The sequence below is a fragment of the Carlito syrichta genome, unplaced genomic scaffold (assembly GCF_000164805.1).
Source record: "Carlito syrichta isolate Samal-C Ts95f unplaced genomic scaffold, Tarsius_syrichta-2.0.1 Scaffold123781, whole genome shotgun sequence".
In the NCBI taxonomy this organism is placed as follows: Eukaryota; Metazoa; Chordata; class Mammalia; order Primates; family Tarsiidae; genus Carlito; species Carlito syrichta.
In genome coordinates, this window is record NW_007067877.1 from 58,320 (window position 1) to 70,485 (window position 12,166).

General features: G+C 42.3%; 1 protein-coding gene across 4 annotated transcripts in view; it reads right to left on the reverse strand.

The window, feature by feature from the left end:
• Positions 1-11,232, reverse strand: part of BBS5 (Bardet-Biedl syndrome 5) — a 34,227-nt gene extending 22,995 nt beyond the window's left edge. For all 4 annotated transcript variants that reach the window (XM_021707751.1, XM_021707750.1, XM_008048503.1 and 1 more), the window contains exons 1-5: positions 11,062-11,232; positions 7,705-7,787; positions 3,315-3,380; positions 2,555-2,604; positions 2,287-2,414 (exon numbers count right to left, since the gene is read on the reverse strand). In XM_021707751.1, the coding sequence (XP_021563426.1) occupies positions 2,287-2,414; positions 2,555-2,604; positions 3,315-3,380; positions 7,705-7,787; positions 11,062-11,120 (386 nt within the window). In that variant the 5' untranslated portion in view covers positions 11,121-11,232. The remainder of the gene's footprint in view (positions 1-2,286; positions 2,415-2,554; positions 2,605-3,314; positions 3,381-7,704; positions 7,788-11,061) is intronic.
• Between the last annotated feature and the right edge of the window lie 934 nt (positions 11,233-12,166).

Consider the following 12,166-nt stretch of genomic DNA (forward strand, 5'->3'; position numbering starts at 1 on the left):
GAGGCTGCGGTGGCCGGGAGCGGCCACTGCACTCCAGTCTGGGCGACAGAGTGAGACTCCAACTCAAAAAAAAAGAGAAAAATAAAATAGAATAAAAAAATTAGCCAGGCTTGGTGGCATACACATGTAATCCTTGCTCCTTAGGAAGCTGAGGTGGGAGGATCACTTGAACCCAAGGGTTTGAGGTTACAGTGAGTTATGATTGTGCCACTCCACTGCAGCTTGGGCAACCAGCAAGATCCTGTCTGTTAAATAAATGAATGAATAAATGCAATGTTCAGAATAGGTGAATCCATAGAAAGAGAAAGTAAATTAGTAGTTGCCAGAGGCTTTAGGGAGAATGTAATGGGAAATAACTGATGTGGGTATGGGGTTTATTTTGGGGATGATTGAAATATTCTGGCATTAGATAGTGGCAACAATTGCACAGTCTTGTGAATACACTAAAATTATCAAATTGTATATTTATTTTTTTATTTTATTTTTATTTTTTGAGTTGGAGTCTCTGTCACCCAGACTGGAGTGCAGTGGCCACTCCCGGCCACCGCAGCCTCGACCTGCTGGGCTCTGGCAAACCGTCTGCTCAGCCTTCCAAGTAGCTGGAACAACAGATGCACGCTACCATGCCCGGCTAATTTTTTAATTTATTGTAGAGATGAGGTCTCGCCAAGTTGCCCAGACGGGTCTCAAACCCACGGACTCAGGCAATCCACTCACCCCAGCCTCCCAAAGCACGGGATTACAGGCTGAGCCACCGAGCCCGGCTCAAGTTGTATATTTTTAAATGACAAATTTTATGTTATGTGAAATTTTGTTATGTGATTTTATCTTAGTAAATTAAACCATTATGTAGATCAAATATCATCAATAAAATTAAAAATCAAATAACAAGCCATGAAAAATTTCAGCCTAACTAGTAATAAAAGAAATGCAAATTAAACACTTATATGTATATAGCCTATCATCTTAGCAAAGCATTAAAAAAAATTATGCAGCTTTAAAAAAAGGAGCTGAGGTCAGGCACAGTGGTTCATGCTTGAATCCAGCAGTTCATGATCAGCCTGGGCAAAATGGCGAGACCTTGTCTCTACAAAAAAAAAAAAAAAAAATTTTTAGCTGGGCGTGATGGCATGTGCCTGTGGCTTCATCTATTTAGAAGACTGAGGTGGAAGGATTGCCTGAGCCCAGTAGGTCAAGGCTGCAGTGGCCATGAGCATGCCACCGCACTCCAGCCTGGGCGACAGAGTGAGGCTCCAACAACAAGAAGAAGAAAATAAATAAATAAATAAGTAAATAAAGGAGCTGAGATAGTAAAAAGAGAAGACTAACAGCAACAAAACTCTTTAGGGAAAACACCCAAATATGCTTTCCACTGCTAGAAAAATAATGTTTTTAATTAATTAACTGAATTATCCAACTTGTTTATCTATATTGAATGAATTATTTATTTTACCTACCTTGGTAGTTAATCTACTCCTCAGTAGAAATTTTAATGAATCTTCAGTGTTTTATAAATACCTTCAAAGTGTTTGTTTATTTTTGAGCCACAGTCTCACAGTTTTGCTCGAGCTGGAGTGCAGTGGCACGCTCATGGTCACTGCTGCCTCAATCTGCTGGGCTCAGGCAATTCTTCTGCCTCAGCCTTCAAAGTAGCTGGGACTACAGGCCTATGCCACCATTCCCAGCTAATTTATTTTATTTATTTATTTTTTGAGTTGGAGTCTCACTCTGTTGCCCAGACTGGAGTGCAGTGGCCACTCCCGGCCACTGCAGCCTCGACCTGCTGGGCTCCAGCGATCCTTCCGCCTCAGCCTTCCGAGTAGCCGGAATTAAAGGCATGCACTACCATGCCCGGCTGATTTTTTTATTTACTGTAGAGATGAAGTCTCACCAAGTTGCCCAGGCAGGTCTCGAACCCATGGGCTTAGGCAATTCATTCACCTGAGCCTCCCAAAGCACGGGATTATAGGCTGAGCTACCGAGCCCGGCATTTAGTTTGCTTTAGAGACGAGGGCTCGACGTGTTGCCCAGGCTAGTCTCGAACTCCTGGGTTCAGGCAGTCCTCTCACCTCAGCCTCCCAAAGTGCTGGGATTACAGGCGTGAGCCACTGTACTTGGTCCTTTAAAGTATTTATTAAATGATAATGAAACATGTTCTAAATATCTTCAGGATATTTGCAATAGATCTTAGCAGAAGTTAGGATTGCACCCTAAACTTTATCCTCTAAAACCTTGTATCATAAAATAACCTAAAAATATTCAATAATCCATAAAGTATTACTATACCTGTGTACTGCGATCACAGAAGTAAAAAGTCTAGGACTTCCAGGAACCAAATTTGTAAATATAAATTCAAAACGAGTACTGTTACATTTTGTAAGTATATAAAGAGCTTCAGTTTGGCCTCGTAATTTCTGTAAAAACAAATTTATTTAAAAGTTCAGATTTTAAGAGCAATTTCTCATCTATAGTGACAAAAACATGAACCTCAAATATCTAATGTTTCTTTACTATGTATATACCTATATATTTCAATAAGTTTTTTTAGACTTACAGAGTTAGCAGTCCTTGTTGTAATATTCAATATGCAGTTGTAACCGATAGCTAAAATCCAAAAGCAAAGAATTTAAAGGACAGGAGGTAAACTGAGAAAAAAATACTTCTCTTAAAAAAAATCATATTAACAGAAGTTTTAACAGTTTTAAAAATTAAACATATACCAAAATATAACTTTAAAAAATGTTATGAAGCAACTACAAATTTAAATTAAATAATTAAAAGAACTAGAGGGTCAATTCTGCCTCTTTGAACTAAAACATAACATGGGAAAAAGGAAGTTTGCATATCTAAAACCTATACAGCATTTTTACTGAAAATTTTAGCACCACTATGTCAAAAGAAAAGGTATAGCTGGATAATCCGAAATAGTTCTACAAATGAGTAAACAAAATTTAACACAATAAAAAGATGTACTTTTATTAGCGCTTACATCTTCCTTCTTTGGGATTACTTGAAACAGGTAATAGCACGTTGTTAAAGATAAGCAGAAAATAAAAACCATTCAAGAGCAAAGCCCTAATTATATATGTCCAAGACACAAAATACACAGACCAATAAATAATAAGTGGAGGATTTCTTTTACATTATGATGCTGTCTGTGGTCAGTCTAGGATTTCTGAAGTTTTTTTTCTTCTCATCAATGTAAGATTTCCATGTTTTTTTGGGTATAGCTTTTTTTGGCATCAAAAGCTACAATGCAAGTTTACTTGTCAAAGGACTTTCTTAATTTAGCGTTATCTAAAAAAGATACTTACAAAGATTGACTCTTGGTAGTGCCAGAGAATGCCAGATAATTCTTAGATTTGTCACTAACAGTCTACCTAAAAGCAACAAACACAAAATACACTAGCTTAAGTTAAGGGCCCTTTTTGCAGTAGCGAATGAGGTGGATACAAACTTCTGGCCCAGTATCAACAGCAACACTCACAGATATTTTTCATATGTTTATTAACTGAAAATATTTACTGTGCATATCTACCCTGTGTAAGGTATACAGTGTATGATTCAGAATCCCAGAGAAACAAAAGCTGATGATTATAGAAGGGACAGACATAGTCTTTGTCAGTAGCTTACTTTAACTCAAACTGACTGAGGAAAGAATTGTGTACCAGATTTTTTTTTTTTGGCAGAAGCTGCTCTGGGGTCCCAGCAGTCATATGTAAAACTAGGAATGAATATGGGATAATTACAAAGCCACTCATTGAAATCACACTTCTCCAAGAACTCTCAAATGCAAACTAATCCTTGCCATATGAGTATTCTCCTCAGCAGTTCTCATTTGAACGAGCCATATACTTATAAACCCGATTTTACCATGATAAAACTTTTTTGCTCATATGAAATTACTGCCAGGCTGAAGTCAATTTACTGCTTTGTACTTTTCATTCTAAGTATCAGACTGATGTTGTTACACTGAAATGCAAAGTTAGATACTCCACTTCACACATGTTCTGGGCAATAGTAACCTCTTACAGATAAGCCAAGCAAAAAATAAAGTGAAATAAATCTGAGCATGGTAAACTAGGTTTATTAGAGATGTACAATGCAATAAGCATATGAGAGTAGCTTTGAGATATTCTGAAGTAATAAAACTCACTTAATTTTGTTTAACACACTATTTCTCCAACAAATTAAAACCGTAACTTTATTTTGATCAGAAATGTATAGCCAGGTCATACTCTTTCTTTTCTGAAAATCTTTAGAATTACTAAAATCAGAAAAACTAGGCCCGCATGAATACTGTAGTAAGATAAGATACAAAAAGTAGTCAAGCACAGTGGCTCATGCCTGTAATCCCAGCACTTTGGGAGGCAGAGGAGAGAAGAATGCCTGAGCTCAGGGGTTCAAGACCAGCCTGGGCTTCTTGGCAAGACCTTGTCTCTACAATAAATAAAAATTGACTGGGCATGGTGGCGTGTGCCTGTGGTTCCAGCTACTAGGAAGGATGAAGTGGAAGGATCACCTGAGCCCAGCAAGTCAAGACTGTGATGGCTGTGAACATGCCACTGTACTCCAGCCTGGGCAACAGAGTGAGACTCTGACTCAAAAAGAAAAAAAAAAGATACAAAAAGGAGGTTCTATCCGGGTGTGGTGGCTCACGTCTGTAATCCCAGCACTTCAGGAGGCAGAGGCAAGAATTGCCTGAGTCAAGAGGTTCAAGACTAGCCTGGGCAACTTGGCAAGACCTTGTCTCTACAATAAATCAAAAAATTAGCCAGGCATGGTGGCATGCACCTGTGGTTCCAGCTACTTGGAAGGCTGAGGCGGAATGATCACCTGAGCCCAGCAGATTGAGGCTGCAGTGGCTGTAAGCGTGCCACTGCCACTGCACTCTAGCCTGGGCAACAGAGTGAGAATCCTACTCAAACAAAACAAAACAAAACAAAAAAACAACTCACCATGGCTGGACTGAAAATTTTTTAGATGCATATAATGTGACCCTAGTAGTTTAGAAAGCAATGAAGGCTGGGCACGGTGGCTCACCCCTGTAATCCCAGCACTTTGTCAGGTTGAGGTGAGAGGACTGCCTGAGCCCAGGAGTTTGAAACCAGCCTGGGCAGCATGGCGAGACCTCGTCTCTACAATAAATAAAAAATTATCCAGGCGTGGTGGCATGTACCTGTAGTTCAAGCTGCTTGGAAGGCTGAGGCAGAAGGATCACCTGAGCCCAGCAGGTCGAGGCTGCGGTGGCCATGAGTGTGCAACTGTACTCCAGCCTGGGCAACATAGTGAGACTCCGACTCAAAAAAAAGGAAAGCAGTGTAGGCAATTTGGTTCATCATTTAGCTATGTGACCTAGAAAAAGTTAACTAACCCCTCTGTCCTTTTGCTTCCTCATTTCAGAAAATATATAATAGCATCTACTTTATAATTTTTTGCATTATTATTATTAAATGAGATTATGCATTATATAAAAGATTCAGAAAGTGATTGGCAAATAGTAAACATTACAATGTTAACAGCTATTTATAAATATTTTAATCCTTTACAAACTGACTTTTATGACTTATTTTTTGATTATAGATACATCGTTTTATGTTTTCCTTATGCCATTTTGCTAGATAACACTTTATCTCTAAACTGGGTTATGAGCCCAGGACATCTATTGATTCTTTTATATTTATCAGAGGGTCCCAGGAGAAATTATGGAGTGGGAACAATTTACCTTATAAAACTACTAACCAACTCTGTTTATCTTTTTTTTTTCTGTTCTCGGTATATCTCTACAAGTCTCTAGGATTCCTATATGGCCTCGTTTCTGCTGAAGGACCCCATCCTACAGTTCCAAACCCAGTGTTCCAGGCATGGACTTTTTTCTCTGTCCTTCCATATACCAAAATATAGTTGTCCCTATTTCTGCTCATCTCCCAAACACTGAACTGTGGCTGCCCCTGTCTCACTCTCACAGTTTCACTGCGCAAAGCTAATCTGATAACTTCAAGTCAGGTTAGTGCTAGTTGAAAATGGATTAAACATGCTAATCTTCTGGGGGTATTTATAGTTTTAATATAGGAGCTCCTGAACTTGGTAATGCCTTAACTTGGTCACTTTCTTTTCTTTTCTTTTTCTTTCCTTTTTTTTTGCAGGATTTATTGAGAGGGCAGAAAAGCTCCCACAGCGGGAAGGGACCCAAGGGGGTTGCTCAACTTGGTCATTTTCAAACTGCTAAAGGAGGGGTGGGGACAGCTAGTGGGCAGGATTCCTTTTCTCTTTTCTACCTCCTTATCAACCAGAAGCTCTGCACACTCCTGTAAAATTTCATTTGACCAAAGGTTTCTTAGATCTGTGCACATAAGCACTTTTTACTAATAGTAGGATTTCAGGCACTGAGATGGACATTTCTGGCCAGGGAGCCTTTTGCTCCCTCTACTCAAAAGTACTAGTACAAGATTCTGCACTTAATGAGTATCTGATGAATTGAAAATGTTCTATTACTCATAGACTTTGTTTGGATAAGTGGATGAACTGTTACATAAGAGTTCTTGGCAATCTGTATGGGAATAACCAAACTTTCTCTTCAAGTTAATTCAGATTTGTCAAGATATAGCCGTCTCAACAGTGGAACAACCATTCCACCCTCAAAAGTGCTTCTTGTTTGCTGCTAGAACTTCATACTCCACTCTCATCTAGGCCTGACCAACACCAGGAAATATTTCAAAAATGTTATCTGAGCATTCATTTATGGATGGGCCCTGCCCATTGACAGGCTACGACTGCAGACGGTAGCCATGGCCAGTTTCCCTTACAGAGAAGAAAGGCTTACAACAGAACCTCCTGCTCAAATACCAATCCAGAGCAGATCAGAAGAAAGTGGCCACTCAAAAGGTTGTGTGCTCTGCCAACAAGGCTTACTGTTCCTTCTCTAGTATTTACTAACTCTCCCTCACCTGACTGAGGTCAGTTCCATTTCCCCACTTAACCCTCTTTCCAATAAGAGTTTTGTCCCTCCTTTCTAAACATCTTCTCCCCACAAAAAACTTTCTGGATGTACAAAGCTACTTCTCATCATCTCTTATTTTTTTCCTTAAAGAACAGTAATGATGCTTCCAAGACCTGCTGGTCATTGGTCACTGGCTCCATACACAGCTGCTATATGCAGCCTGGACTTTTTAAAGTTCCATCCCTGGGGAAATTTGGTTTGGGAGGGACTCTAGACTTCTGCCATGCTGGTCCTCAGTGACAGTCAGAGAAGTCTCAAGTCCTGGGGATTCTAGTACTTGACCTACAAATAGACCTCACAGCACAGCATAAATTTGCTCTTCACATGTCCTCTCTAAGTGTTGATTATGCATTGGTACTGGATTTTTTAAAAGGTCACACTACAGTTATGATCTACTTATGTTCCACTACCCCAATCCTTTTTTGGGGAGACAGATCCAAGAGTCAAAACTATTCCATACCCCTGGGTTCCTGGAGTGTTGTTTCTGTGAATAAGTGATGTTATAACCAGGACTTACTGCAAAACCAAACTATGATTTAATACCTACCCTTTCTTCTGTTTAAATCTAAAAAACATATAATGTGGATTTAACTCTCCCAGTCTCATAATTACAAATGATACTGTTTCATACATTTTCCAGCTAATATGATTCAATGTTTGTAAATTAAACCAGAACTGTAAAATACATTAAAAAATATACTCACCTCTATCCCCATTATTTCCTTTGGTGTCTTCAATTGAATCTAAACAATCAATAAGGACTTCTCCAGGTCTTGTTTTCATTTGTCTAAAATAAACATAAAAGTTTTAACTTTATAGCTATAACTATACCTGCTTACAATCTATTTAGGGAGAAATAAGACATACGCATAAAAAACAGCCAATGGAATGATACTATACCAAATACACATGCACTTAAAATTAAAGTCTTCATGAAGTTGAAGACCAGTGGGGACTGGAGTGACCAGAGTCACTGAAGTAAGCCAGCCAGACTAGAAGGAGGGTAGATTTGGAGAAATAAAGAGAAAGAGAGGGGAGTCCACAGTTAAAGAACAGGAAGAGGAAAAGAAAAGGGCATGTGTGAAGACTGGGTTAGATAGAGAAGGTCCATATTGAGAAGCTGTGAGAAAAATATTGCCAGATAACTAAAGAGGAAAGAAATTATGGAGAACCTTGAATGCCAGCCTGATAGAAATAGGCCTTATCCTATGGACAGTGGAGAATTCCCAGAGGTTACTGAGTAGAGGCAAGGACAAGTGGCAATTATGGAAGGAATGGCTAAAGAAGAGCTATATGAAAAGCATCTTCAGAATGTGGCAAATAAATAGGTACAGATGATAAGGGAAATAAAAAATGAATAGCTTGTGACTGATAGAATACATTCTACAGTGTTAAAAACAAAACAACAACAAAAACCCTAGCAATATATCTGGTAGAACCTTCTAATACATTCTCCATAGAGCCAACTCAATTATCTTTTGAGTACACAGATAAGACCTTATCACTTCCCTGCTTAAAAGCCTTCCATGCTGGGTGTGGTGACTCACGCCTGTAATCCCAGCACATTGGGAGACATAGGCGAGAGGACTGCCTGAGCCTGCGGGTTCCAGACCAGCCTAGGCAATGTGATGAGACCTCATCTCTACAATAAATCAAATACTAGCTGAGTGTGGTGGTACACGCCTATAGTTCCAGCTACTTGGAAGGCTGAGGTGGAAGGATCGTCTGAGTCCAGTAGGCAGAGGCTGTGGTGGCCGTGAGCAACTTGCTACTACACTCCAGCCTGAGTGACAGAGTGAGACTCCGACTTAAAAAAAAAAAAAACGCAACAAAAACAAAACAAAAAACAAACAAACAAAGAAACATGGGTTAAGAAATGGAATGTGTTATCCAAACCTCCCCAAAAAGAAACATCTAAGCCCATAAGATTTCACTGGTCAATTTCTGCCAAGTGTGGTGGCTCAAGTCTGTAATCGCAGCACTCCAAGAGGCTGGGGTGAGAGGATTGCCTGAGCCCAGGGGTTCAATACCAGCCTAGTCAACTTGGCGAGACCTCATCTCTACAATAAATGAAAAAATTAGCTGGGCATGGTAGCGCATGCCTGTAGTTCCAGCCACTTGGAAGGCTGAGGTGGAAGGACCACCTGAGCCCAGCAGGTAGAGGCTTTGGTGGCCGTGAGCATGATACTGCATTTCAGCCTGTATGACAGAGTGAGACTCCAACTCACAAAAAATAAATAAATAAATGAAAGCCTTCCATGTCCTCCCACTACCTAGAAGTTGAAGTTCAAAATCCTCAGAGAAAATTTCATAATCTGCTACTTTATCTTTCTATGTGTGCCTCCAACTTCTCCCTGCCACTAACTCTGCCTTCTAGCCAATGAAGTTATACCTCCAAGACTCTGCTTCTAATGTTTAATTCTTTCTTTTCTTTTTTTCTGGAATACTCTCCTCTTGTCTACTCTGATAAGGCCCTGTTCATTCTTCAAGGACTAACTCTAATATTATTATTTCTTCTTTGACCCCTTTCCGGGGCAGAATTAACTGTTCTGTTTCTATGGTTTCCAGCTTTTTGTTCATTTTTGCAGAATATTTACCACATTTATTATAGTTAGTTGTCTATGTGGATCTCCTGCACTAGAATGGGGGGGGGAGAATGAATATAACTTCCTATTATTTTTGTATCTCTAGCAATCAGCATAGCAACTAGCACATAGTAAACATCTGTTAAATGTTTAATAAATTAAAAATGCTAGCCAGGGTCGGTGGCTCAGCCTGTAATCCCACGCCTTGGGAGGCTGAGGTGAGTGGATTGCCGGAGCCCGCGGGTTCGAGACCCGCCTGGGCAACTGGGTGAGACCTCATCTCTACAACAAATCAAAAAATTAGCCAGGCGTGGTAGCACGCGCCTGTAGTTCCAGATACTCGGAAGGCTGAGGCGGAAGGATCGCCAGAGCTCAGCAGGTCGAGGCTGCGGTGGCCGGGAGCGGCCACTGCAATCCAGTCTGGGGGACAGAGTGAGACTCCAACTCAAAAAAATAAAAAAATTAAAAATTAAAAATGCTCATGAAATGCACTTTTGTTTAGATGAAGAATCCTCCAAGAATGACAGAAAATGCCATAGAATGTGTACAATATTTAACTGTGGTTTGTAACTTTACAAATTCCCTTCCCTCCCAACCTGATCTAATGTCATGTTAGTATCAGATATTGAGCCACAATTAAGTCTGGGAAATGCATTAGTATTTTATTTTCCCGTCTATGGAGGTGCTGTCCATGATAAGGAACCATAAGAAGTGGCTCAGAAGCTCCATGCCATTAATCCACGGACCTTAGTTTTAGGATTTTTCAACAATTTTCCAACGGGCTTTTTCCTCCTCCCAGAGTTTTGGGCAGGAGGTTTCTAACCACCTTCTCTTAACATGATCTTTTCCAAAAATAGGGCTAATGTTTGAGAGACTCCAAAAGAAGCTCCTTTTTCCTGTTGGCGATTTAGATGACTCACTAGATGAATGCTTACCACGAACATAACGTTTGCGTGGTTACGTAATTACTAATGATGCTTACTCCCACGTCTCTCATTTTACAAAGACTCAAGCTTAGAATGATGAAGTCATTTGTCCAAGGGCCCACAATGGGTGCTGTCATTCCAGACCCAGTGTTGGAACCCGAGTCTCCTAAATCCTTGGCCAGCGTCCCTCCCACTCCAAAGAACTCTGCAATCCCAGGCTCCCTTGGGTGCACTGGACGCCCAAGTCCCAGGGCGGTCCCGGCCGAGCTCAGATTCCCATCCCTGATCGCTTCCCTGGGCCAGAATGGGTCCGGAGATGGGGCAGGACCGAAAATGCGTACTCCAGACGCGCCCTCACTGTGGCTCCGGCCTCGGGAGGGCCGCGGGGTCCCCGTCAGCCGGAGTCTTCCGGGCAGCGGTCGACCCCCCCCATCCCTCGCCAGAGGAGTGAGCTGCGGCGGCGAAGGCCCTGCCCTGCCCGTGGGTCCGGCACTCGCACCGCGGCGCTCTGTACGGGCTGCAGGACCCTGAGGGAATCTTGGTGACTCACTGCGAGGACACGTCGAAGCGGACATCCCGGTCTTCCCAAAGAGCGTCCAGCACCGACATGGTGACCAAAGCTCGCGGTCGACGCTCTCCACAGTGGTGGAGGCCCAGACGCTACTCGCCGGCTCCAAGACAACAGGCCGCCGGAGTCCCGATGTCTACGGCAGGCGCCGAGGGCCAAGCTTCCGCGAGCTAGTGCGCGCGCGCTCACGCCAGCGCTTTCGCGTAGTTAAGCCGATTTGAGGCGGGAGGCGGGGCTTAGGAGTCTCTGTGAAGCTGAGCCGCCCTGGACCGGGCGAATTTGTTTGACCTCTGGGTGACCTTCCTCGCCTCCAGTCGTTCTTTACCATTCCATCCCTCTTCCCGTTTCTCTGTACCGTCAAGAAATTTAGCCTCAAAACTTCAAATTCCTGACCTGGGCCCAACTCGGTCTGGCCCTGCCCGCCTTTCCAACCGTATGCCGCCCAGGTTGCTTCTGACTGCACTCCAGCCAGACAGGGCTCAGGGCCTCACAGGGCCGGCTTTCTTTGTCTGGAACGCTCTGTCTTCAGACCTCTGCGTGACCTGCTCTTTGTCACTTAAGTCTCAGCTCTAAGGTCAACTCAGGCGGTCCCAGATCTTTCCATCCCCTTAACCCCCCCCCTCCCCCGCGCCGCTATGAACAACCTGAGACCAGGCAGCTGATCTATCTGGTTCACTCCTTTGAACAATGCCTAGCACAGAGTAGAACCCAACTAATAAATACTTTTTGAGTGAATCAAAATGCCTTTCTTTTCTCAACACATGACAATTCTTTTAAAACTTTTTTTTTTTTTTTTAAGGCTGGGCACTGTGACTCACTTTGGGAGGCCGAGGCCGGAGGGTTGTTTGAGCCCAGAAGTTCAAGACCTGCTTAGGCAACACAGCAAGACTCCTGTCTTCAAAAAATCAAAAAGTTAGCTGGGCACGGTGGTGTATGCCTGTAGTCCGTGATACCTGGGCGGCTAAGGTGGAAGGACCACGTGAGCCCAGGAGATCGAGAGTGTAGTGAGATATGATTGTGCCACTGCACTCCAGCCTGGGTGACAGTGAGACTCCGACTAAAAAAGGCGGGCGGGGGGGGGGGGGGG